This window comes from Atheta coriaria, unplaced genomic scaffold (assembly GCF_025399875.1).
Source record: "Atheta coriaria isolate IRGN ID8LTWV9N9 unplaced genomic scaffold, Caltech_Dcor_3.1 hic_scaffold_3_pilon, whole genome shotgun sequence".
Lineage (NCBI taxonomy): Eukaryota > Metazoa > Arthropoda > Insecta > Coleoptera > Staphylinidae > Dalotia > Dalotia coriaria.
Genome location: NW_027045445.1, coordinates 3,967,569 through 3,991,029, shown reverse-complemented (window position 1 = coordinate 3,991,029; position 23,461 = coordinate 3,967,569). Strand labels below are relative to the sequence as shown.

Genomic DNA, 23,461 nt, shown 5'->3' with positions numbered 1-23,461 from the left:
GTAGCCAGGGATGAAATAAAAATACAAAACAGTAAAAGTATTCATTTACATTATTTATTCATTTATTAATTAGTGATAAATACTACATGTACTAATTTAACGTATAATATTGAGCATCCGTTAATATACAAATATGAATATCAAGTCTAGGCGTTCAAGTAGTAGAAATCTCGTTTAAGATATCAATTTAAATAGCATAAACGTATCATCGGCCATCGTCCTTATTACACTGTATAACTAACTACATATATATCATATTGTAAAGAGATATTTGTTTAAAACATACAAATGACGAAGAAATAGAGAAAAATTGTGTGCAATTTCTACCAGTCAAACAACCTAGACGTGCGTTCGGAATACGCAATACACAAACATATATATATATTTATATATTAGTATTTATATATCAATATATAAATATGTATATAAATATATATAAACCATAATAATTATATAAATCGTTACAAAAAAAGTTTCAAGTAATAAACGAGCCCTAAACTGGGATTTCATCAAATGGCTTTTTCGTCTCTATTTGTGTTCTCTTATTTGTACAAACGACAAATATCTATAGCATTAAATAATAATTAATTACGTTCGAAAATTCCTACATAGTTTACAAAAATTTTCTGATTATCAGTCGTCGATATATTAATATTTTATACTTTTTGCAATCGTTTTTTTGTTGTAGTTGATTTTCGCATTTTGCAAGAGTTTTTTTGTTCATGTTAAATTTTATCCATTATATAAATACAAGTATCTACTAAGAGGTTTTTAAAAGAGTATACGAATAAATCACGGCGCGTGCAAGTTTGGGCATATAATACACACACGCACAAACAAAAATCTTCCATTTTTCCAATTAAATAAACAAAATAAAACATTAATATTCATATAAAAACGAGGTTTGAAGGGATTGCTAGATGACGCATATATATAGATCATTAAAATGCGATGTTTGCTCGTTGTGGAACGAAGCTCTGCTCTACAGTAAAATGCATATGTGTGTGTTACGTGAACATGACTTTCATTTCATGTGCTTCCGGTTTGTTTCTCTCATTCGCGTTCGACTTGATCCACCCTCTCAATTCTGTATTGAAGGCACGTGTATAATACCTAGTCTTAGTTCATTTTGGCACCCGAGAATGCTTATCAATGTATTTACTTTAATATTTATGCTTATGTACTTAATTTATCGAGTTTTGCGCGCGACTTGAAGCCGATCGCTATCCGTTGAAAATATAGAAAAAATTGCATAAAATTGTCCTTTCTATCACTTCGCACAAAATACTGCGCTGACTTCCGTTATGGTTCGCCTCCCGATTCCTTCTAGTTGTCTAGTTGGTCTGCTCGATTTTCATGCTGTTTAAGAGTATCGTGGTTTCGCTTACGTTTACACTTAAGTTCATTCACTTTAAATTTTCATTTTTTGTGTTCTGTCTTTATAGTGCGTGGGCAACTAGTGTTGGGCTCATCTTCTTCGTCGCGACGCCGCTGCTGCAATCATTTGCCGCAACATCGGTTCGGGACTACACACTTTGGGATCACATTTCATTTGACCATCGCCGCCGCATCTAAATAACAAAAAAATACAATTTTAAGTCAAAACATTACATTTGTAGTATTGTTTGGTTTGTTGTAGTTGTACTTACACGCAGTGCAGGCATGGTCCAGAAGCGGATCGAATGGTTTCGCCCACCTTGTAAGATTGTCCCTGTATGAGACAACCCGTACGAGTGGCACGACCCTTGTATGCATGTGATAAGAAGTGAGGAGGTAGCGTTGTAGTGGTGGTCGTAGTGGTTGTGGTAATGTTGACCGTTGTGGCCATGGAGACGGGGCATTCGTATCGAGGACAACAGAATCCTCGAATGGGTTCTTCGTGGCAGCGTGGTATAGGCGGTGGACAGCTTTGTTGCAGACAGATGATGTCGCTGCGGAAGCAGAAGCAGAAGTCGCAAGGATCGTCTCGTGGTATCTGCTGGGCAGACACGTAGACTTTGCCACCATAGCGACATGTGCCAGGTCCGAAAGCACTTGGCTCTTCGTCGTCATATTCGTCATCTGGTACCTGGCCTTGCACCGGGTAGTCGGAAGTGTCGGGTAGCTGCTCGTGACTAGGCAAGATTGTCGTTGTCGTAAACGGCAACGGCGACGATTTAGTGAGCATATCCTGAATTGTTGTTGAAGTGAAAACATCTTCTTCTTCTTCTTCAGTCACTGGTGCACCTTCTACCGATGGTACTTGAGTACTGCTTTCTGGTTTCTCTACCTCTTCTTCTTTAGTTGGTTCTCCAATATCTTTTTCGGGTGGTGATGTAACTGCTTCTTCAGTAGCAGATGGCTCAACTGGTCCTTCTGGTACTTCTTCTGGCTTGCCTTCTGTTACTTCAGCGCCAGCCGGTACTGCAGTTACAGTTACAACGGCTTCTTCAGTTTGTGGTTTGGCAACTTCAGTGACATACTCTTCAGTAACAACTTCATGAGGAGGAGCAGTAACATCTTCACCTGGAATTGGTCTTGATGTAGCAGGTTGTTCGGGTTCCTCTGGTTCCTCGGGTTCAACATCTTCTGACATAACTCCATGTTCCGGTTTTTCTTCGTCATAAGCTTCAGTTGGTTTGCTTTCTTCACTTGGCTCAGTGGTCTTATCTTCTTCTTTTTCGGGTACACTTGGTGCTCTATCAGTGGGTTTGTACTCTTCCTCTTTGCTTGGCTCGGTAGGTATACCTGCTTCAGCTTCTGTTGGTTCGCCTTCTTCTTTTTCAGGTACCGTTGGTGCACGGTCTGTAGGCTTCTCTTTATCATCTGCGCTTGGTTCAGTTGACTCAACAGCTTCTTGAACTTCAGTAGGTTTGTGTTCAACATCTTCTTCCTTTTCAGTAACAGCCTCTTCACTTTCTGATGGTTTGTATTCCTCTTCTGCTTCCGTAGGTTTGTGTTCCTCTTCTGCTTCGGTAGGTTTGTGTTCTTCTTCCGCTTCTTCAGTTGGTTTGATTTCAGGTGGAGCTTGAGTTATTCCAGTTTCATCGCTTTCTACTGGTGCAGTAGTTTCACTCTCAACTGGCTTGCCTTCTTCCTCGGCTGGGCTTTCAGTAGGTTTAACTTCTTCAGTTTCAGTAGCCTCTGGTACGGCTGGCAAGTCTGTCGGCTTGGCCTCTTCAACTTCCAATTCCGTTGGTTTCGCGGAAGTGACCGATTCAGTCGATTTTTCTACATCTTCATCTGGTTTAACTGGAGTATCAGTTGGTTTTACACCTTCATCAGCTTCCGTAGGTTTGAATTCAGCTTCAGTTGGTTTTACTTCATCGGGTTTAATTGGTTCAACTGGAAGCACTGCCTCCGTGACTTCTTCTTCGCCCTTCTCAGGAGCAACTTCGGTAGGCTTTGTAACCTCACCACCCTCTTCTGGTTCAACATCCTCGTGAGCTGGTGTTTCTGTTGGTTTTTCTGGTTGCACCTCAGTTTCTTTTTCTGGAATCTCCTCTATTGGTACGCTAGGTGTAGTTTCCATAACATGATCATCTGCTTCAATTGGTTTAACTGTTGCAGATGGAATTTCTTCTGTTACATGAACAATTTCTGGTTCTTCGGAAATAGTGGTAATTTCTGGTTTGATTTCATCTTCAGGAACCACTGCAGGCTTTTCAGTTGGTAGTTCAGGTTCAACATGAGCAGGAAGAGTTGGAGTAACTTCAGTTTCACTTTCTCCCAATACACTTGGGCCTGTTGCTTCAGGTTTAAGGGTTTCTTCTTTCTCTTCATCGGTAGGTGGTGTAGTTTCAGATGGAATTTGCTCAGGCTCCTCTGATGGTGCGGTTGTCTCGGCTTCAACAGGCTCAACAGATGGAACCGATGTGGCTGGTTCTTCTGGTTTAATTTCAGGTGTAATGGCCTTTTCAGGACCTTCGGTTTCGGGTTCGACTTCTTCAGGTTCTTTTTCAGACACTGCTGGCTCTACAGGAATTTCGGTTTCTGTTTCATGTGGAACCGCAGGTTCAACAACGGAAGGTTTAGTTTCTTCTTCCTCTGGGACAGCAGTCACTGTTTCTGCAGGCGCAGTAGTTTCTTCTTCTTCCGGTTTGCTAGGTTCTGGCTGCAATGGCTTCTTGGTTTCACCCTCTTCTGGTTTACCAGTTTCGGTTTCTGGTTCTTCCGTTTCAACCTCTGCATGCTCAGTTTCCGGTTCGACATGTTCAATATGCTCGGTTACGCTGGGTGTGATCTTCTGATCAGATTCGGTTTCAGCTTCAGATGGTGCAATAACGGACGTCGTTACTTCAACCGAAGGCTCTTCGGAAGGTGACACTTCAGGTACTTGTTCCGGTTTTTCGGTCACTTCTTTGTCTGCTCCAGGCAGTTTGCATACCTCACCCTCACACTGCGGCACTTGTTCTGACGTAATTGGTTCTTCGGTAACACCTTCAACAGGTGGACATTCACCCTCTTTACATTCTTCAGTTGGCTCTCCCGCTGTTGGCACTTCTGGCTTGGGTTCACAAACTTCGCCTTCTTTACATTCTTCGGTAGGAACTGGTGACACAGTAGTATCTGTTGGTATACATTCTTCACCTTCTTTGCATGCTTCTCCCTGGACGGGTACAGCTGGAGTGACTTCTTCGCATACTTCGCCTTCAGCGCAACTAACAGGTTCAACATGAGTAGGAGCAAGAGGTGTAGTTTCTCCTTCACAAGTTTCGCCATCCGCACAAGGTTGAATTGGAGCTTCACTTGGTTGTTCAGGTTGCGTCGGAATCTCACTTGGTTGCGCTGGTTCAGGTGATTCACACACTTCACCATCGGCACAAGGAAGGACTGGCACTGGAACATATTGCGGTGGTGTTTCTTCGCCCTCGCATACTTCACCCTCCTTGCAAGGTGTTGTAATATCTGGAATAACAGGTGCACTGGTAACACCTTCGCAAGCTTCACCATGGCAAGGAACTTCGGTCTCGGAAGGCACAGCAGGTTCGGCTGGTTCGCAGACTTCGCCTTCAGCACATCCTTCAATTGGAGCACCCGTATCCACTCGTTCCGTAACTTCAGCTGGATGAGCTGTAGATTCTTCGCCCGATGGAACCACAGGTATTTTAGGAGTAGTAGCAACGCCTTCTTCAATTTCTGGAACTGTGCTTGTAACTTCATCCTGTTCAGGTTGAATCTCTTCTGGTTTCTCAGTTTTCTTGTCAGTTTCCACACTAGGAGTCGTAAGATCAACTTCTGCAATAACTGCTGGTGTTGTTCCTTCTTCTGCTTCAACCGGAACATGAACTGGTTTTTCTTCGGGCTCTTGTTCTGTGGTACCTTCAGATGGTACAGCAACTTCGGACTCTTCAGTTGTTGGTTTCGCTGGAATTTCAGTATCTGGCACCTCTGTAGATTCTGGTTTAGCACCCTCCTCAATGCTTGGTTCCACTTCTTCTGGCTTTCCTGAAGTTGCACTTTCAGGTTCAGTATATTCAGGAGCACCAGTTTCCTCTTCATCTGTAACGGGAGCAGCAGTTGTGACTTCGGGAATAACTTCAGACTCTGGTGTAGCAGGTTCTTTTGAAGTTTCTTCTGCATGCTCTGTAACTTCGGGCACTGACGTGGCTGGTTCTTCAGGTTCAATCTCCTCGGGTTTCTTTGTGATTTCTTCGGCATGATCAGTGACTTCTGGAACTGATGTGGCAGGCTCCTCAGGTACAGTTTCCTCTGGTTTCTTGGTAATTTCTTCTGCAGGCTCTGTAACTTCTGGCCCAGCTGTGGCAGGCTCTTCATGTTCAACTTCTTCTGGTTTCTCTGGAATTTCTCCAGTCGGTTCTGTGACAGCTTCTTCAATTGGTTTACCAGTCTTCTGTTCCTCTGTAGGCTCAACATGAAGAGAAGGCTCTGTTTCTTCTTCAGGTTTGAATACACCTTCTGTAACATGCTCGGTGACCCCTGAACCTTCTTCATCTGGTTTCACCTCGGCGCTTGGAGTAACAGAAGGAGTGGTTAATTCTTCAGACACTGTGGTTTCATCTTCCATCTTGTGGCTGTCGGATTCCATTTCTTGCGGACCTGGAGCACCTTCAAATTATTATTTATACACAAAACACAAATGTTTATACTTACTGCAACTATAGGTCGGGCAACAGCTATCAGGTCCATGGTACACAGGCATGCAATTTTGCATGTTCGACGGAGCAGGAGAACATGTCACGCTCTCGCATTGTAAAATGGAGCTAATACATTTACATGATACTTGACAATGATTAATTGTGGGCACGTTAGTGTTGTTGGCATAAGTTTGACCGTCCACAAGGCAACTGCCTTCACCAGGTATAACATGTTCACGAATGGGGAACTCAGTGCCTTCCTCCTCGGTTGAAGGTTCAGCCTCCGTTTCTGCCTCAACAGCTTCAATCGGTTTTTCGGTGATGTGCTCTTTGGGACTTTCAGTTTCTTCATCAACATGCTCATCCTCGCCACTTGGTTCATGTTGAACACTTTCGGTTACAACTTCTTCCTCATGTTTCACTGTGGTTGCTGGGATTTCTGGTTGAGCTTCACCAGAACCTTCTGTTTCTTCTTCATCTGTGACATGTGGGATTTCAGTTACCTCAGGTTCTCCAGTAACTTCTGGAACAACAGCTGGTTCTTTTGGTGTTTCAGTTTCGCCTTCTGATGGTACAGCTTCAGTACTTTCTTGTTCAGCAATTTCAGTTGGTTTCGCCTCTTCAGGTTTGGTTTCAACAGATGGAATTTCTGTTTCATCCTCTACCTTAACATGTTCAGTGGTAATTTCTGGTTTAGCTTCAGTTGTTTCTGGTACTGCTGGTACCTTTGTTGGTTCTGTAGCATGTTCTGCAGATTCGGGCATCTTTGTTACCGACTCGGTCACCTCCATCACTTCTGGTTCCGGAGTATGCTCATCTTCTACCGGAACTTCAACTGGTTTTTCTGGAGCTGCCGTAATAGCTTCCTCTGTTGGTTCAATTGGTTCACCTTCTACTGGTTTCACAACTTCTTTCTCTTCATCCTTACCCTCGGTCACTTCTGGAATAACTGGTACGTGTTCGGTTGTTGGTTCTTGTTCACCAGGTACAACGGCGGCAGAAGTATGCGGCTCTTCCTCGCCTTCAACCGGTTCATGCACAATATCTTCGTCTGAAATCTCGGGCGTCTCCGGTTTCTCTTCATCTGTAACTTCTGTAACAACTGTTGTTGGCGCGATTTCTTCTGGAATCTCTGTTGGCTTAACTTCAGGAACTTCGGGTACTTCCGGTTTAATTTCAGTTGGTTCGGTAATATCTTCAGACGCGGGTTTATCTGTTCTATCCACTTCTTCCTCAGGTTGTTTTTCGATAATTTGTGGCTCAATTTCGCCAGGTTTAACCTCTGGAATCTCACCCTCTGTAGCAGTAGGAACTTCTTCAGTAATTGGTGTCTCAGGTGTTTTACCTTCTTCATCATAAACCGGAGTAGCTTCCTCACTAACTTCTGGAATGTGTCCTGCGGTAGTTTCAACCGTCGATGGTTGTGAGGTTTCTTCGCCAGGAACAATTTCTTGAGACGGCTGCTCCGTTTCTTCAGCCAATTTTAGTGTTGTGGTTTCAGGCTGCTCAGGCTGTTCAGGTTCTTCGGGTTTCACCGGAATTACTGGTTGAATAGGCTCTTCAGGTCCTTCAGGTTGTTCCTTAGTTGGCTCAGTGCTTTCAGGCACTTCACTAACTTCCTCAGGTGCTTCGGTTTCAGCTTGTTCGTCTGTTGGTTTACCATCGTCAGTTGGCTTTTCTTCTTCAACCTCCTCAGGTTTACTAGTCTCTGCCTCAATCTTAACTTCAGTTACAGGTTCTTCACCTTCAGTAGGAGTAATTTCAGGTTCCTGCTTCTTTTCAGTAACAGGTTCTTCTCCTTCTTCAGGTACATGCTCAGTTGCAGGTGCCTCATGTTCCGTAACAGGTACATCAGTCACTGCAGAAACAGCTTCAGTTACCTTATCCTCGGGTTCCACATGTGTGGGTTCTGAAGCACTCTCAGCTGGATGCGTTATTTCTGTTTCAGGTGAGTGGTCATCCCTCTCGGGCACGTGTTCTTCTGCTTCAGTAACCGATGGTAATCCCTCAGTAGTGGGTTGTGGTCCTTCAGATACCGGTAAAATACCTTCTGTAACCTGAACGTGTCCTTCATCTTCTGTGACTTGAACGTGTCCTTCCTCTTCTGTTACTTGAGCATGTCCTTCATCTTCTGTGACTTGAACGTGTCCTTCGTCCTCTGTTACTTGAACGTGTCCTTCGTCTTCCGTCACTTGAACATGTCCTTCTTCTTCAGTGACTTGAGCTTCACCTTCTGTAACCTGAGCTTCACCTTCTGTAACCTGAGCTTCACCTTCTGTAACCTGCGCTTCACCTTCCGTAATATGCTCTGTGTCAATGGGTTTGTGGCCTTCAGTCACTTGCATAACTTCTTCTTCCGCCTGTGTTGCAGTTTCAGGAATATGCGCTTCAGTATGTTCCTCTGGAATTTCTTCTGTTACCTGTCCTTCTGCTTCAGTGACTGCTGGAACCACCGGTACTGGTGGCACAACTGGCGCCTCGGTAACATGGATCTCTTCGCCTTCTGTGACCTGTTCGCCTGGAATATGTGCTGGAGTATGGTCATATTCCTTTTCATCGGCAGTTACAATCGGAGTCTCTTCAGTAACATCACCGGTTACCTCTTCATCAGGTTTATGTGGAGCAGCTTCAGTAGTAACTTCAGAAACTTCACCTTCAGTTACTTGTTCTTCTTCAGGAACATGCGGAACCTCTTCCTCGATCGGCTTCTCTGTTTCCGTTTCAGCCTTAGTTGGAGCTTCAGATTCCTTTTCATGTTCAACCGGTTCCTCATGCTCAGTGACACTTGGTTCTTCTTCAGGAGTTTCAGTAAGACCTTCACCTGGAACATGAACTGGCTTTTCTTCATCTATTTGCTCTGTCGGTTTTTCTGTTTCAGATACCGGTTCTTTGTGTTCTGTAGTTACTTCAGGCACAATTTCTGAAACGTGAGCAGGTACTTCTTCACTTTCCGTCACTCCCTCTTCTTCTGTAGGTGTTTCCAAGATATCCTTGTGATCTTCTTCTGTAGGTTCAGGAACTTCTGGTTTTTCAGTCTTTTCAACCTCAGTTGGTTCCTCAGGCTTCTCACTTGTTTCCGGAACTTCACCTTCTTTGGGTACTTCTTCAGCCTTGCTTGGAACCTCGGTACCAGCAGCTTCGGTAGCAGAAACAGGTGGAAGAGTGTGATCATCATGTTCAGGAATGATATTTTCTTCCTCGGCAATTGAAGGCACCGTTGTTGTGGAGAACTCATAAACGGCAGTGGTCAACTCTTCTTGACTTACGTACTCGCAGTCATACGTATCTGGACAACATTGACCCTCACGTGGAGGCATAGCGGTACAATTAACCTTATCCAATGGTGTAGGCGCGCATTCTTGAACCGCACAGACAATATCACCCTTCATACAATAACAATGCTCGCAAGCAACATCCTTCTTAACTAAAGCACCATCAGCATAAATTTCACCGTCGAATGTACAGTCAGTGGTGCCACCAGGTTGCATTGTCGTGGTGAAGATCAATCCTGGAGTTGTAGTTGGAGCTTCCGTCGTTGTCGTGGTTGTAGACGTAAGAGCCGGAAGTTCTTCATCTGGATGATCTATAAATACAACATTGAAAATTTTGTTTGGATTGAAAGAAGAAATTTTAATCTTACCGCAATCATATCGCACTGGACAACAAACTCCCTCCTGGTAAATAGGCTTGCATCCTTGAATGTGAAGTGTGCACTCTTGCATAACACACGCGGTCTTATTCCTGATACAGTAGCACAATTCGCAAGGTTTATTCGGTTCCGAAGGTACTCTCGCACCATCACTGTAGAACAATCTATCAATGGAGCATCCATATGTATCCAGATGACCAACGTCAGTAGATCCAGGTTTGCCTACTGCGCTCTCGGTTGTTGTCGACGTCAACAATTGTACAGGTACTGATACATAAGAAAAACACACACACGATCAATAATGCAATTATTTTACAATCACAAATATGAAACTACCTTCTGGACAGGTTATCACTGGGCAGCATTGATCGTTGCGCTTCTCCACTTTGCAATTTTCTCCGATTGCTTTGATAAACGGACAGACGCGCAAGTAGCACATCAGCATTCGATTGTGGCATGTGCAATTTAGGCATGGTTCGTTGGTGATTATCCGATCACCTTCGTCGTAATGCTGGAAATTGTAATAACAGCCGGTTGCGTCCGCAACTAAAAACACAACAAAATCGCATGTCAAAATTTTACATTATCAAGGATGTTTCGGTCAAGAGATAGTGAATGTAAACATAAATATAGTATTAAATGTATTAATAGTTGAATATCTCTTTAAAAACATGCATATATGTTAGTAAAAGTTAATCCGTACATGATTTAGCGTATTTACCAGGGTAGTAGGTTTCCAAATCGCCTTGTTGTTCTGACACCGGCGCTAGAATAGAAAAAAAACAAACGTTATTATGTTAATATAACTGACACGGTAACATTATGTCTCGACTAGTATTCAGACTGTTTCGCCCAAATTTCCAACCAAATGTATGATACTGGGACATGACATGGCGGAGAGACATGAATGAAGCGTAACGTGGGACACACCAGGAGCAGGTCACTGGCTCACCAAGGCCAATACATACGATTTTAGCTGTGAGAGAACGGTCAGTCAAAGACTTGACCATGCCCGACATTGTCTTGCATAATAAACAGTTTTGACCGGTCGTTGGATATTTTTAAATCGCGATGCACAATAAACCCGTCGTGACTCACTCCAGACAATCTAAAATTAAGTTGCGTTTCCGAAAAAAGCCCCGCAGCGATACAATGTGCATACCAATAGCAGATGCAAAGATTTAGGGTGGCATATATAATTAGTGATGTGTTCCATGGGTCTGGATTGGTTTTTTGGCGTGCAATTTGAAGACCACGAAGAAGGTACATCATATGCACACCATGCACGTCTTGCGTACACATTCTTGCCGGCGGGCGGTGTGGCAAGACTCGTACGTTTCACAACTAGTTCGATGACCGTTCTGTTCGCACACACATGCTGCTGAATTAATATCCCGCGAGAGGACTCTTTCCAGGTGTACCTGTACCTGTAGGTACCTTCAAACGAAGCTTACAAGAGACCGATACTAGAAGCTGCTTCCAGTGGAATCTGGTAGCTAAATTCCAGTTTATTTATGATGATTGTCGACATTATCAGCTTAAAATTAATTTCGCGATATTGAAGAGACTTTTGCTAGTCACACGAAAATTGCATGCAGGCGCGCATTTGATTCCGAGTCTTCGCGGTCGAAACGTGAACTTGCACCAACGTCGTTTCATTCGAATAACGGTCACAATTCATGTTACATAAGCGCACGATTTCCTTCCTCTTCTTATTTCATAAGTGCACACCACACGCATAATGTGCATCCATGTAGTAACACACGTACAGGTCGCCAGTTTAATATATTTCTGCATATTTATTGTGCGCTCTTAAAGCGTACGAGTACCAGTCTCTTCGGACATACCTAATCTTGTATGTGGTGTGTGTGTGTGTATGTACTCGAGCTGGCAAAATATGTCCTCCTTTGCCAGCGCGTCGTAATTTGCGAATGCAAATATGCATGAACATTTCGTATTGTGCATACTCGTATATTAAACTGTGCGGTGATATTCGTGGATGCGCTTGAAGGTAGGCAGAAAAAAAGATGATGATCGGCGTGGGAGATGCGCGCACATGTGGTGACCGAGGAAGCGGGTCAGGACACCAACCGAACGTACCGAACCCTGGTCAAGAAAAATCATTGACCGAAATGCGTGTTTTTACTGCTATCGCCATCTTTGCATCTTGCACATCGACCAGTATTGGCTTGTATGCCAATCGCTTGTAATATAAGCAGTAATGTGCAGTAAAACACGTACTTATGGTCGTATCGTAATCGTAAAATGGTATGTTTTATGCGTGTGTGCAATTGTTTAAGGTGTTAAATTATAGGAAGGTATTACAACGCCTGTTTTCCCATAACAAATTAAAGAAATAAGGAAATTTCAAAGTTTTTGTAAGAAAAAATGACAATATTTAAATTTTGTGCAATTAAAATAATGTAAGCTTTAGTAATATTAGAATTAACCAATTTTACGAATTTACATTCATGGGAATTAAAATAATAGTCATGTTGTTAGAAAATCCTACCGAAAAAGGTAAACACTGGGTTCGAAAAGAACAATTTGTCATTGCGCACATTGGAACGGTGTATAATTTCGAAGAGGCGATCAATTAGGTAATTGCACTAAATAACGCGGCGCATAACCTTCGAGCGAGGTGTACAATTATCGTATTTCCTCTTTTGCTCCTTCGTTTCATCCATAGTGTGTGCTCGTCGTTCGCCTTGGTATCACCTGCGCACATACTGCGATTGTGTGTTGGTTGCATTCGGAAACAATGTGAATCACGAACGCGATCCGATGCATCGATAACAACACACTTGTGCGCTAGTGAACATGAAAAAAAAAATCAGCAAAGTACGGTTAATAAAGCCACTTCAACGAAAGCTCGCGCCATTGTTTACCTCGGTTTATTTGTATAAATTACGCAGATCATCAAGCCAAGATTAATTTCTTATAATTACAAGTGTATATCCTTATAATTATGAGTGTGAGAGGCGAGATTAATATGCATTTATTCCGTTGTTTTGCTGATAATTCCAGCTACCGGCGAACGAATCTTATTGCATTTGTTTCACCTGCCAAATGAGGCAACTGTTATGTAATTCGCTTTACTTTTAATTCACGGCCGCGACTTGAACTTCAACTTGAGTCTTCAACTTGGGAAGATTGTTTGCCAACACCAATTGTTCGAGCCTGCTGTTCAATTTGTAATTCAATTCATTGCTGAACACAAAGAGCATAGCATGGGAAACATAACGTTATTTTCAGCCCGATATAGGCGATAACCACGTGTGCAAAGATTTTTTCTGCTTCTTGTTATATCGGTGATGGTGTTACTTAATTAGGCTTATAACAGTTAGACGTAATGCAATAGCTAACGCGCGATTGGTTGTAAAGCGAGCTGGTGTTTATCATCATCAAAATATAGAAGGATAATTTGTTAATTTATTGGAATGAATTGGGGATTCTGAGCTTTTGTGAAGGCATGAACTCTCGGCGCGTTGGAGCATTATATGGTAGGGACTTGTAAGCAGGTGTTAATTGATCAAATTAACAATATTCTTCTTCGCGAGACTCGTGAAGTGTGGAGACGATTGCGTCTTCATGGTTACTGTGTTCAAGTGTGTGTGTGTAACTTACCAGTGTGAATGACGGCCGGCAGGATGAGAATGACTGTGAGCAATGCCATCGTCAGGGCCCGCGACCCTGAACTCCACGCCGACATGGCGCGTTCTGCAACAGAGCAAAAAAGGAGAAGAATTAGTATCACAGGCCATATATACACAACCTAAAGGACACGCACATAATAGAAATACATAAAAACCCTCTCTCTCTTAACTCTGGCTGGGCATACATAAATGCATTTTGTGCATATTTTTGATTTTAGTCGGAGCCGAATTTGCAAGTCAATTTTCATCATCGCAAACCTTTCATCAAAAATGTACGAACGGCGCGGATGGGTTCTGATCGTCGGGCTGATCGCCCCGATGCATCCATAAATAATTATAGAGCAATCCTGACTAGTCGGATGCATCGCGCAATGCTGGCTAGCGCAATAAATAAATAAAATGCAAAAATGTCGGCCGGTTTGAAATAGGTAGCGGAGACGAGACGTCGTCACCGTCGCGGTGGACGTCATGTACGCCCATAAGCGATAAGTAATGCATGCGCAGAAGACATGACAGCCGACAAGAAGTAAAATATCGTCGATCGCGACGGAGGGCTTCGCATCGCTCTCTCCGCACATGCTTTTATTTATTGCCGAACGATTGCATAAATATTTATACGCCATTTCATAGCATAATGTAATAATGGAGATATTTATTATAAAAGCAATAACATTTCTATTAAAGGCACATAAATATGTATATGTTTAGTTTATCGCTAACGGGAATCGTTTACAAAATATTTCACATACTTGGCGCAAATTTAAGATAAGATTTGCGAAAAGAATCATTAAAGTGCTAAAAACCTAAAGGCAATGACATTTGCGCACGGATTATTTTATCCGTTCAATCTTTGGGGATGACTTGACAAAAGTACGCACTGGTGAGACACGAATCTGAGCTTCTGACGACTTTCGTTCGTTTTGTTTTTGAGATAATTAAATAACGGACGAGTTCTTTGACACCCGTCGATTTTTCGTTCGCACAAATCGCGAACTCCAACGACCTTCGAATAATTATTACCGACTCATCTTCCTGTTTTGCGTGTTCCATCTGGATATCACTTCGTGATGAACAAGTTGTAAATGTAAATCTATACAATTTTTTTATGTTATCAAGTTTTTTTTTGCAGCATTCGCACGAAACATCTCCACGATAATTAATTCGTGTTCTCCGGTTGATAAAACATCAATATTAGGTGTTTTGTTCAACGACATAAATCAATATGTGAAGGCGTTCAAATGTGCCGTTAATGACCGTTTCCGGTTGAAACACGTAACTCTTAAACACACATGAAGCATTAACCGGCTTCGTTTTTTCCTTTCGGCGAACTTGACCGAATGCAAATTTTAAATATAATTAATTTCGTGGTGGAAATGAGCGAAGTAAATTATTACACACGAAAATCGAAGGCATTCAATCCGTGGGTCATTCCACTCTGAAGTGAACTTATTTCCAACGTCTTCATAGAACGCACGTGGTTCACGCAGTAACAAAAACGCAGAATTAAACTCGTTACGAATTATACGAATTAGAGAATAAATTGCGACGGCAGCGCCCAATTAATTGGCGTTTTAATAAATTATTAACAGAACACAAATAACTTGTATACAGCAAAAAAAACATCCGCTTGAAAAAAGTTCTCTCAGACGTAAATTTTATTTCGCTAACAGTTCGCACCGTTTGCAATTTAAATCATATTCGCTTCCAAGTGATTGACATGATTTTCTTGCGCTATGATTTGTAATCCGAGCCATGCACAATGTTAACATGCGCGCGTTGTATGGAAGCATGCGACAAACGACATGAATAATTAATTTTTACATAACACAAATACTTGTTACACGGTGTTATACGGTTCTACTACAAATAAAAAAATACTCGTACGGAAATTTATTAATCGTTTCGGGTCGGACAGCGTGGACTCTCTCGCGTTGTTCCCATTCCGGTCGCGTTACTCATTGCCATGCATTACTATTAGGTATTTATGGCATTTATCTGCGCGTGTGTTACAAATGTGTGAGAAGGTAAGGAGAACGCGCATAAATTTCGACGGATTCCCTCGACAGTAATCTCATTCAGCGCAACAGGTCCCCGCTCACTTGTGCGCTTACGTCCGCGTGGGTGTTTCATTCATTCGTCCGTTGAAACATGATATTTGTTATGATTTACTGTTGGCCGCCGCGCGATTGTGCTCCTCGCTCGTGCTAAATTTACCGAGCGGATTAATCGCATCAACGAGACCGCATTGCGCGGTTTGAGTAGGCCCTCAACTTTGGATCCTTATTACCGAATTCCTTATCATACACTTCCCTATATATAAACTTATGCGGACGTTGTTAAAACCCACGAATTTCAACAAGTCTCTGATTTATTACGAGTGTTAAGTGACATTAAATTTATTCGTAAATAATACAAGTATCAATTTGCGTATACGAAATCATTGCAAGAATGTGGTTCAATCAAGCTATGGAATGTCCATTACCAGTTTCGAGTGTTTTCACTTTCTTTGGATTCATGACCACGTCGCAAACATTAATTTTATGTAAAGTGGCAACGTGCAACTTACGTGTGAAAATGTTAAATTGAATAATTGACACATAAAACATTTAGTAAACTATTACTAAACACATTGCAAACAATAAAATTAAAACGTAATTTGAAACAATTTAACAGATTGCTCAAAAACTACATTAGACAATGCAATAATTTAATTATTCACGTCATGGTCATTCATTATTTAGTCACAGCATCTTTTTAGCGACTAGTGAAATTAATCATATGGCACAATATTCTTAATTTTACACATTTTACGTGTTACATTATAGTGTCATTAAACATATAGTCGTACAAACGCAATAAAATGAAAGACTCTCGCTTATTTGTTAATCTGTTAATATAACATGATGACAATAGCAAGAAAAAAACATAAACATATTATGCGAATGATGATGATGATGAAGATGAAAATGAAAGTAAACTCAAAGACAGTGAAATTGTATGCAATAAATCAACACAACACGCAATTGCACAACTGGTTGATGCAATAGTTTTTTCATTTTATTTTTTGAAATGTATATCGTGTCAATATGATGTATCAGTCATTAAATATGAATATATTGAATATAATCAGTGCGTTCTATCTCAATCTTGGTGTGCATTGTTGTGGACAACGCGCTGATTGAAGTCAGCAAACGCGCCGCATGAAAGGAAATTTCAATTTGCGACCGGCTTATCGAGCTGCCGCCGATCTACCCGAAACGGCGGTGTCATGAAAACTATTATCGGACACAAGGCGGCAGGTTTCGACCTGAAAAGGTCTTTAAATAGCAATTTGTTAGGGCTGAATACTTTAGTCACCAACTAACAGATTTACTGTTTGCTATTTGCCAAATACAAACAAATAAAGCTTCTAGATTTAATCTAAAGATGACTAAACCTTGAGTTTTTTTAATATTTTTAGGCATAGTATACGCATATTCAAATTGGTTATAAGTTATATCATCTAATGGGACAAGGTGATGACTCAAAACATTAATAACACGAAATTCCACAAATATTTTTCGCAATATTTGTAATGTCATTTACGTCACATGCGCAAAGTAGAATGTTTTTTCCATGCAAAGAATTAAGAAGAAAAGTGTGGTTCACTCACATCTCTAATCAAATAACAAGTACCGTTACAGTGAGTGAGTTGACTCGTTGCACTTATTCGTCTAATTTTTGTTATATCTTCATGTGCAGTTTATGTTCGTACTTACTAATGTTCATAAAACGCTGTTAATTCTTCGCTGTATTCTAATGTAATATGTCGTAATGCGCATCGGCGCTCGTTTACTGTTATTATTATCTTTTCCACATCATTCATTCCTTGGGCTGGCCGTTCTCAAGGAATGCGATTTAAAAATTTCTTTATTTGACAAACAAACATAGCGCGACCCCAGAAAAGGTTCTGCGCTTCCTGCAAAGGAAGATTACATTTAGCGTGTGTCTGATCATCAAACAACACAACGGTTTTCAAAGTGCAAACAGCGCGTGTAATGCAATTATGCAAGCCGTCTGGAAAATCAAATGATTTCATGTCACCTTAGTTCTTCTTCCGAGGCGCGTAGGTATTGAGCGTTTTACGTAACCGGGCGGTCGTAAAAGAAGCAACTATTTGAGCAATACACCAATACCAATATCTGGATAACCGATGCACTGCGTACGGCACGCCATAAACACTCTCCTCTGCGAGAGCGTGCGGCTTGAACGGTAAGAGCGTTGACTTTTAGCACTTTGTTATGCACGTGGAAATCTCCGGCAGTTCGAAGAAGCGATCGACTCCGAATCCGAACTTCCAACTGCAACCGGGAGGTAGGTATGTACGCGTACCCATACAATGGTCCTAACAAATGGAGATCCTGCGCACGATGAACCTCGACAATGTTTCATACGCTCAAGTTCGTTTTACACGCGATAACTAATCGAAAGTAATACGATACAAATGTCATCCTACTCCTTCACATTAATAATTTCACATTTTCATATTCCCAGTCATCTTTTTGGCACTCGCTGCTCTGTATGGAATGCCAATCAATTAATATTCTTTGGTGGCCACAAAAGGCTTCAACGTTCGACATAGGTACAGATGAGTGATGCACAGGCATTCCACAAGTTGTGTGCGGAGTGGACACTGACCACGCGAGCTATTTCTTCATGTACCTATGTGTGTGTTGGAATATGTTCCAAGTAACAATATTATAACGCCAAACAAGCTCGTCTACTCACGCGCGCACGCGCTCCTAAGAGAATAATGCAATAGTTCAATCTCTTGCTAAAGCTCCGCCGACCGTACTCACTTCATTAATCGTATTGCGCCGCTCCGACGTAATACTTTCGTCTAGAATGTGCGAGCTGCCGAGGCAACGCATCGCGAAAGTTCACTTTGCGCCTTAGATGGTTGTGGTTAGATGTTACGCATTTTGCATCAGTGTGTGGCACGTCTAGTGCTTTCGTACTGTTACTCTCGAGTCAGGTACCGTTTCACCGGCGGCGCAAAAATTTTCTTCATCATCACGTCTGCCGAGGCATTAATTTGCCAGCTTTTGATTGATATCGTAGAGACAAACATCTAGATCTGTCTAATTAAATATCAATTAAATGATGTATTACAGCACGATGTAATTTTATTCAAATATGTTCTATTAACACCAAGGTTTAATCTTCTTGTATTTTTAGTTCTCATGCAATAATTATAATAAAACGCCCGATTTTATGACTGTATTCTTCATCTTCGGATTCACACTCATAATAAAAATTAAAATATTGTGCTTCTTCGTGTGTTCGTGTGCGTTATTTGTTATTTGTTTCCTGACTGATTGTTATTATTCGAATTCCGCATTTGTGTAATTCTATAATATCATAATTTCATAAATAAAATCCAATGCTAAGGCGATTTAGCATTGAGACATTGAAAACGCCGGCAAACATGGACGTTGGAAGATTACGAAACGCGCATTTAACGATGTAGGAAATACAACGTGATATTTTCGACCGGCGTCTTTTTCGTGTTACGTTTCTTCGCGCTTTGCACTCGCTTATTTATTTATTTATTAAACATAATGATAGTTTGTTCGCGCGGCGCGTTTTTTGAGCGTATTTTACGAGTAATTCACGAATTAGAATCGCCAGGAATGCCAAATGAAATAAAAGCTGTAATAACACGTTGAACGAAGCGTGCTCGTCATATCCATGCAGTCGGATTATTATTTTCGGTGAGTTTTGTTTTTGTTTGTTTATCAAACACAAAACGCTCAAAATTCAAACTGGTAAAGAGCAGATACTTATAAAGTTCGCAACTTTGGTTGAGTATTACATAATTATCCTTCAAGAAAATATTTTATTAATATTTTAATTACTTACGAGAAATAGAATAAAATCCAAAAAAACTATAAACATTACAATTAAATACTAAAGTGTCGATTAGAATTGATTGCTATTGATTAAAACTATGCAATCAATCTTAACATTACACACAATTATATGTAATACTGAATGTGACACTAAAAAATATAATTTCTACACACTACAATTAAATCAATTTATTTCTTTGATTTTTTTATATTTTACACCTGTGCGAATTTAATTTTTTATTTAATGTTTGTTAAATTCACGATGATGACGCCTCAATATTCAGTTATTTATTGTCCGCATTGCATGAATTACCAGGTGTATATCGTTTTGACTATTCGTGAATCGTGGAACCTTGATGTAATTACGTTATAAAAATTGTGTCGCTAATGACTCGGCACTAGCAGTACACCGAACGATGACGACTGATGAAGCGGACCAATCGAAATACGCGATGCCTACTGGTAATTAAGCATCAATACCAACTTCTTTTCTTCTCGCGGTGTAATCACAGCCCGTGTGTTTCGCAATAAAATATTTTAATGTCTGTGTCATTCGCAAAGATGTGGTTTTTTCTAACTTAAAATTGTATTTCCTACACACACCATAACAAATTTACGGGTGGACGCAAAAGGCAAGAGGAAAAAAAGCCTTCCATCGAAATGGAAATAAAAGTTGTGAAGAAGGTTAAGTTTAAGCACGGCGATAAACAACAAGTACACGGCGCGACCTAAAGCGTTTTACTCTGCTCTGGTCGGTCCGAAAGTAAAAGTATTCTCCGTGTAGAATTAAGTTAACTGCTTAACGCTTAAGCGCATTAGTTTCATTTCGTTATCTTTATGTTACATTTTGTTTTCCATTAATTGCCTTTTTTCATGTGCCGACATAGCTAACCTCAAAAAAACCTAAACGAAAACCTAACCTAATTTCAATTCTACACGCTTGGAATAGCAATACGCTGAAAATTTTATAAAATTTTACATACATAGTATCAGAATATGCTGCATATATTTGTTTTTATTCCTTCAGAAGCACGCGTACTAAAACCGTCCGATGGCTGGGTGCTAAAACTTCGAATGGCAATCATAATAATAAAACGAGTATAAAAATACGGCCATAAACGCAGCGAGTGGTGAAACGGGCGTGTATAACATGTGCGAAATTTGCACCATCTTTACAGATCGTTCGCGATCACATTCGAACGCTCCTAATGGTTTCGGAAGCTGGGAATACATATATAAAATATAAAATAAAACCGATACCTAACAATTTATATTATCCGCGTTATTTCTTTGAATCGCAGACTCTTTTAAAAACGTGCAAACAGCATCTCTAATCGCCTCGGAACATGGATGTGTTTAATAAATTGGTCACGGCTAATGATACGTCATCTATGTATGTGTGTGTATGTTTATTTTATCATTATTGTTAATTGCTCGGCGCGTAAACACTTTCAATCTTCGTCTTTCAAGTCTTACGCAGTTGTTAAAAATTTCGAGATTGAATTTTTTACACTTGATGATTCTTCCGGTAGGATTTAAAGGCCGGCGATGTAAAATCAATAAAACAACGTAATTATATGAATATTACGAAACGTTCAATTGAATGATGAAGGTAATAATAGAATAATAGCTAATTATAAGCATGTTGGTGAATAGGTTTAATGGTTATGTTTGACATCACGCGGATGCATGAATGAAACGTTGAATTTTTTTTCTTCATTTTTCAAAATTCGGATTTTTTTCTAACTGAATCTTCATTCTTCATTAACACTCGTGTCACGAGCATTACGAAAACTCGGATGAAAAGAATACTTCTACGCCCGACAAGGTTTTTTCTAAATTTAATTCCATTTTATTACACGGCTCACAAATTTATCGACTAGTTGTACGCGAGAGTAAATTCGGATTTAATTGCCATTATATATTACACATTTTATTATTCGTTTCTTGCGCTCTTTCCTTGATTTGATAGCGATTAGCTTCTTGCATCGTGCTGATGAAGCGCACACGTCGTTTAGTTGGCATTGGCATTAACATATTAATATGTTGGACGGCGCTTCGCTCAAAGCGTTTCATAATTATTTTACACTTAAAACACTACGATATTAACGACCTCCAAATGACGCGTTACATGTGTGATCAGCGATCGTAATTAAATTGAAAAATTTAAGATTTCAAGAAATAAAAAAAAAACAGAATGCGAATTCATTCATGGAAACCGGAATTTCCTTTATTTTTTTATATGGAATTCAGTCACGACTGCTCACATTCACGAGATGCATTAATTAATGGTGATAATGAGCCAATAAAATCACCGATGAGTCATTTGTTTCATAAACTTGCATTGCAGCTTATTTATATATTGACTTAAGTCAGTAAAAAATGGAAATAATTCTTTAACGCTTTAATATGGTCGTATTTAGATTAAAGTAGATATTATGTGAACAAATGTTATAACCGAAAATTACCATATCAAAACGGTACTCGTTTTTATTTCGAGCGCTCGTTTCACTTGCCGCCGCGCGCGGTGTTTTTAGTGTAGGTCAGTTTGGTTGGAAGCCGAAAAAGTTCCGAGCATATTCATGCACGAAACGTAACTTAAGTACGGCTTAACTTAAGAAGGTTACTACAAAAGCTGCTTATTCAAGTCACCAAGTTTTTATGTAAAACCAGCTTGACGGTGATTTGATGCGTTATGTTAACAAATGTGGCTTAGTTTATTTTTTAAGTGGACTATCACATTTAATTAGCAAGTTTTTCGAGTAATATTTGAGCATTATGACAAAGAGTTTGCAGTTGTGAGTTTATGGTTATCTTTCGTAGGTCTTTCTTGTACTGCGTCCAGAGTTGCGTTTTATTGCTTCGCGGCTTTTTGCTTTTGGTTTGTTTCTCGCCTCGCCGACATCGTTCACTCACAGCGAACTTCTTCGCCGGAGCAATGCAGGCGGTAATATATTGGCGAAAAGAACGCGCCAAGCCAATGTAATGACAATGCGTACTTTTTCCGCTGGCCGCTGGTTTCGCGCTTATTGCACACTCTTCGGGCACACTTTTCATACTCGCTGCGGCGGCGCGGCCGGCTAATGAAACACAACCGCCAAAAGCAAACGGAAGACGAACGTCGGCGCGACTTCTCGTTGCATTTTTGCTTCTCGCGCGACTGTGTGGAACGTGGGAACAGGCGAGTTTCTCGCATGGGGATGCAAAGTACATTGGCAAACACCGGCTTCTCCGGAGCTTGGAACATGCAAGTCTAGTTCCTAAAAGACGGACCCCGATAACTTGCGCGACCACACGGTCAGTTTACTTAAGCCTCCTTAAGTTGATTTTACAACCGCGCGCCGCCTAACACCGAAATACACCGAGTGTTTGTGCGCCACAATTGCATGCTGTTGACTTGAAGAGTTTGAGGAAACAAAAATCACTACCCACACTTGGTGGTGAGGCAATATGAGGCAATAATCCATTTTCAACCGGTAATAACGAGCATCTAAAAAGTCGCTTAGTATTTTAGGGCTTTACGACAATAAATTATATATTTTTTCGTTCAAAAATTCTAATCTCGGTATGCAAATGCGTTGACATTAATTTCGACATTTTATTTCGTGTAAGTGGAAGACCATGGCCGAATAAAGTTAAGTCGGTTAAAAGTTTACGTTCGCGTTGGTCGAGTTTTTGGGCAAAAATCTGTTTATCTAGCGGTTTGTCGACAGCCGGTGTCCCGTATTATTCAGAATATTATCAGTTAAATTTGTTTGTAAACAACACTTGTTAACTTAAGTCACTCAAGCGCACTGCGAACTTACCTATCTATCCGAAAATCGTGTTCCTTAAATTAATGGAGCACAATATTTAATTAGAGTCCTTTAAATATTTTTCGTTTCGCGCACTCGATAAATAATAAACGTCGCTTCCTTGAAATGGGCTCTCTGCTGCCTTCAGCCTCTTCGGATTGCCTGCCTCGGGAGAGCTCTCCGTGGGCAGCTTCTTCACCTCGAAGCGTGCGGCACGAAACTGTGCGCGCCGCGGCTGGCTGCTGCTCGACGAAGCCGCGAGCGAGAGCGCGAGCCGTTTCGGGAAGAAGAAGGCGCACACGGGCGGACGCGGACGACGGACGGGCCGATATGAAGTCACACGGCGTGTGTGTGTGGTGTCCAGCACGACGGCTCTGGCGGCGTGCGTTTCGCG

The 23,461-nt window shown here is 41.0% G+C and overlaps 1 protein-coding gene across 3 annotated transcripts; it reads right to left on the bottom strand.

Annotated features, from left to right (window-relative positions):
* Positions 1-40: 40 nt before the first annotated feature.
* Positions 41-23,461, bottom strand: tnc (tenectin). Of its 3 annotated transcripts, none has more exons than XM_065299851.1 (8): positions 23,080-23,461; positions 13,354-13,446; positions 10,430-10,492; positions 10,063-10,272; positions 9,718-9,993; positions 6,094-9,660; positions 1,650-6,048; positions 41-1,571 (listed from the first exon to the last, which is right to left on the bottom strand). In XM_065299851.1, exons 2-8 carry the CDS (start codon positions 13,436-13,438, stop codon positions 1,469-1,471), a joined length of 8,703 nt encoding a protein of 2,900 aa, XP_065155923.1. In that variant the 5' UTR covers positions 13,439-13,446; positions 23,080-23,461; the 3' UTR covers positions 41-1,468. The 3 variants fall into 3 exon arrangements, with proteins under 3 accessions (XP_065155923.1, XP_065155925.1, XP_065155926.1); XM_065299853.1 differs by having other exon boundaries at positions 1,650-6,039; XM_065299854.1 differs by having other exon boundaries at positions 10,448-10,492.

Excerpts from the sequence above, each read along its gene's own strand:
- tnc (XM_065299851.1), bottom strand. The coding sequence starts at position 13,438 with ATGTCGGCGTGGAGTTCAGGGTCGCGGGCCCTGACGATGGCATTGCTC. Across the intron at positions 10,273-10,429 it reads TGGTAAATACGCTAAATCAT|TTGCGGACGCAACCGGCTGT; the intron begins GTACGGATTAAC and ends TTGTGTTTTTAG. Across the intron at positions 9,994-10,062 it reads AGTGATAACCTGTCCAGAAG|TACCTGTACAATTGTTGACG; the intron begins GTAGTTTCATAT and ends CTTATGTATCAG.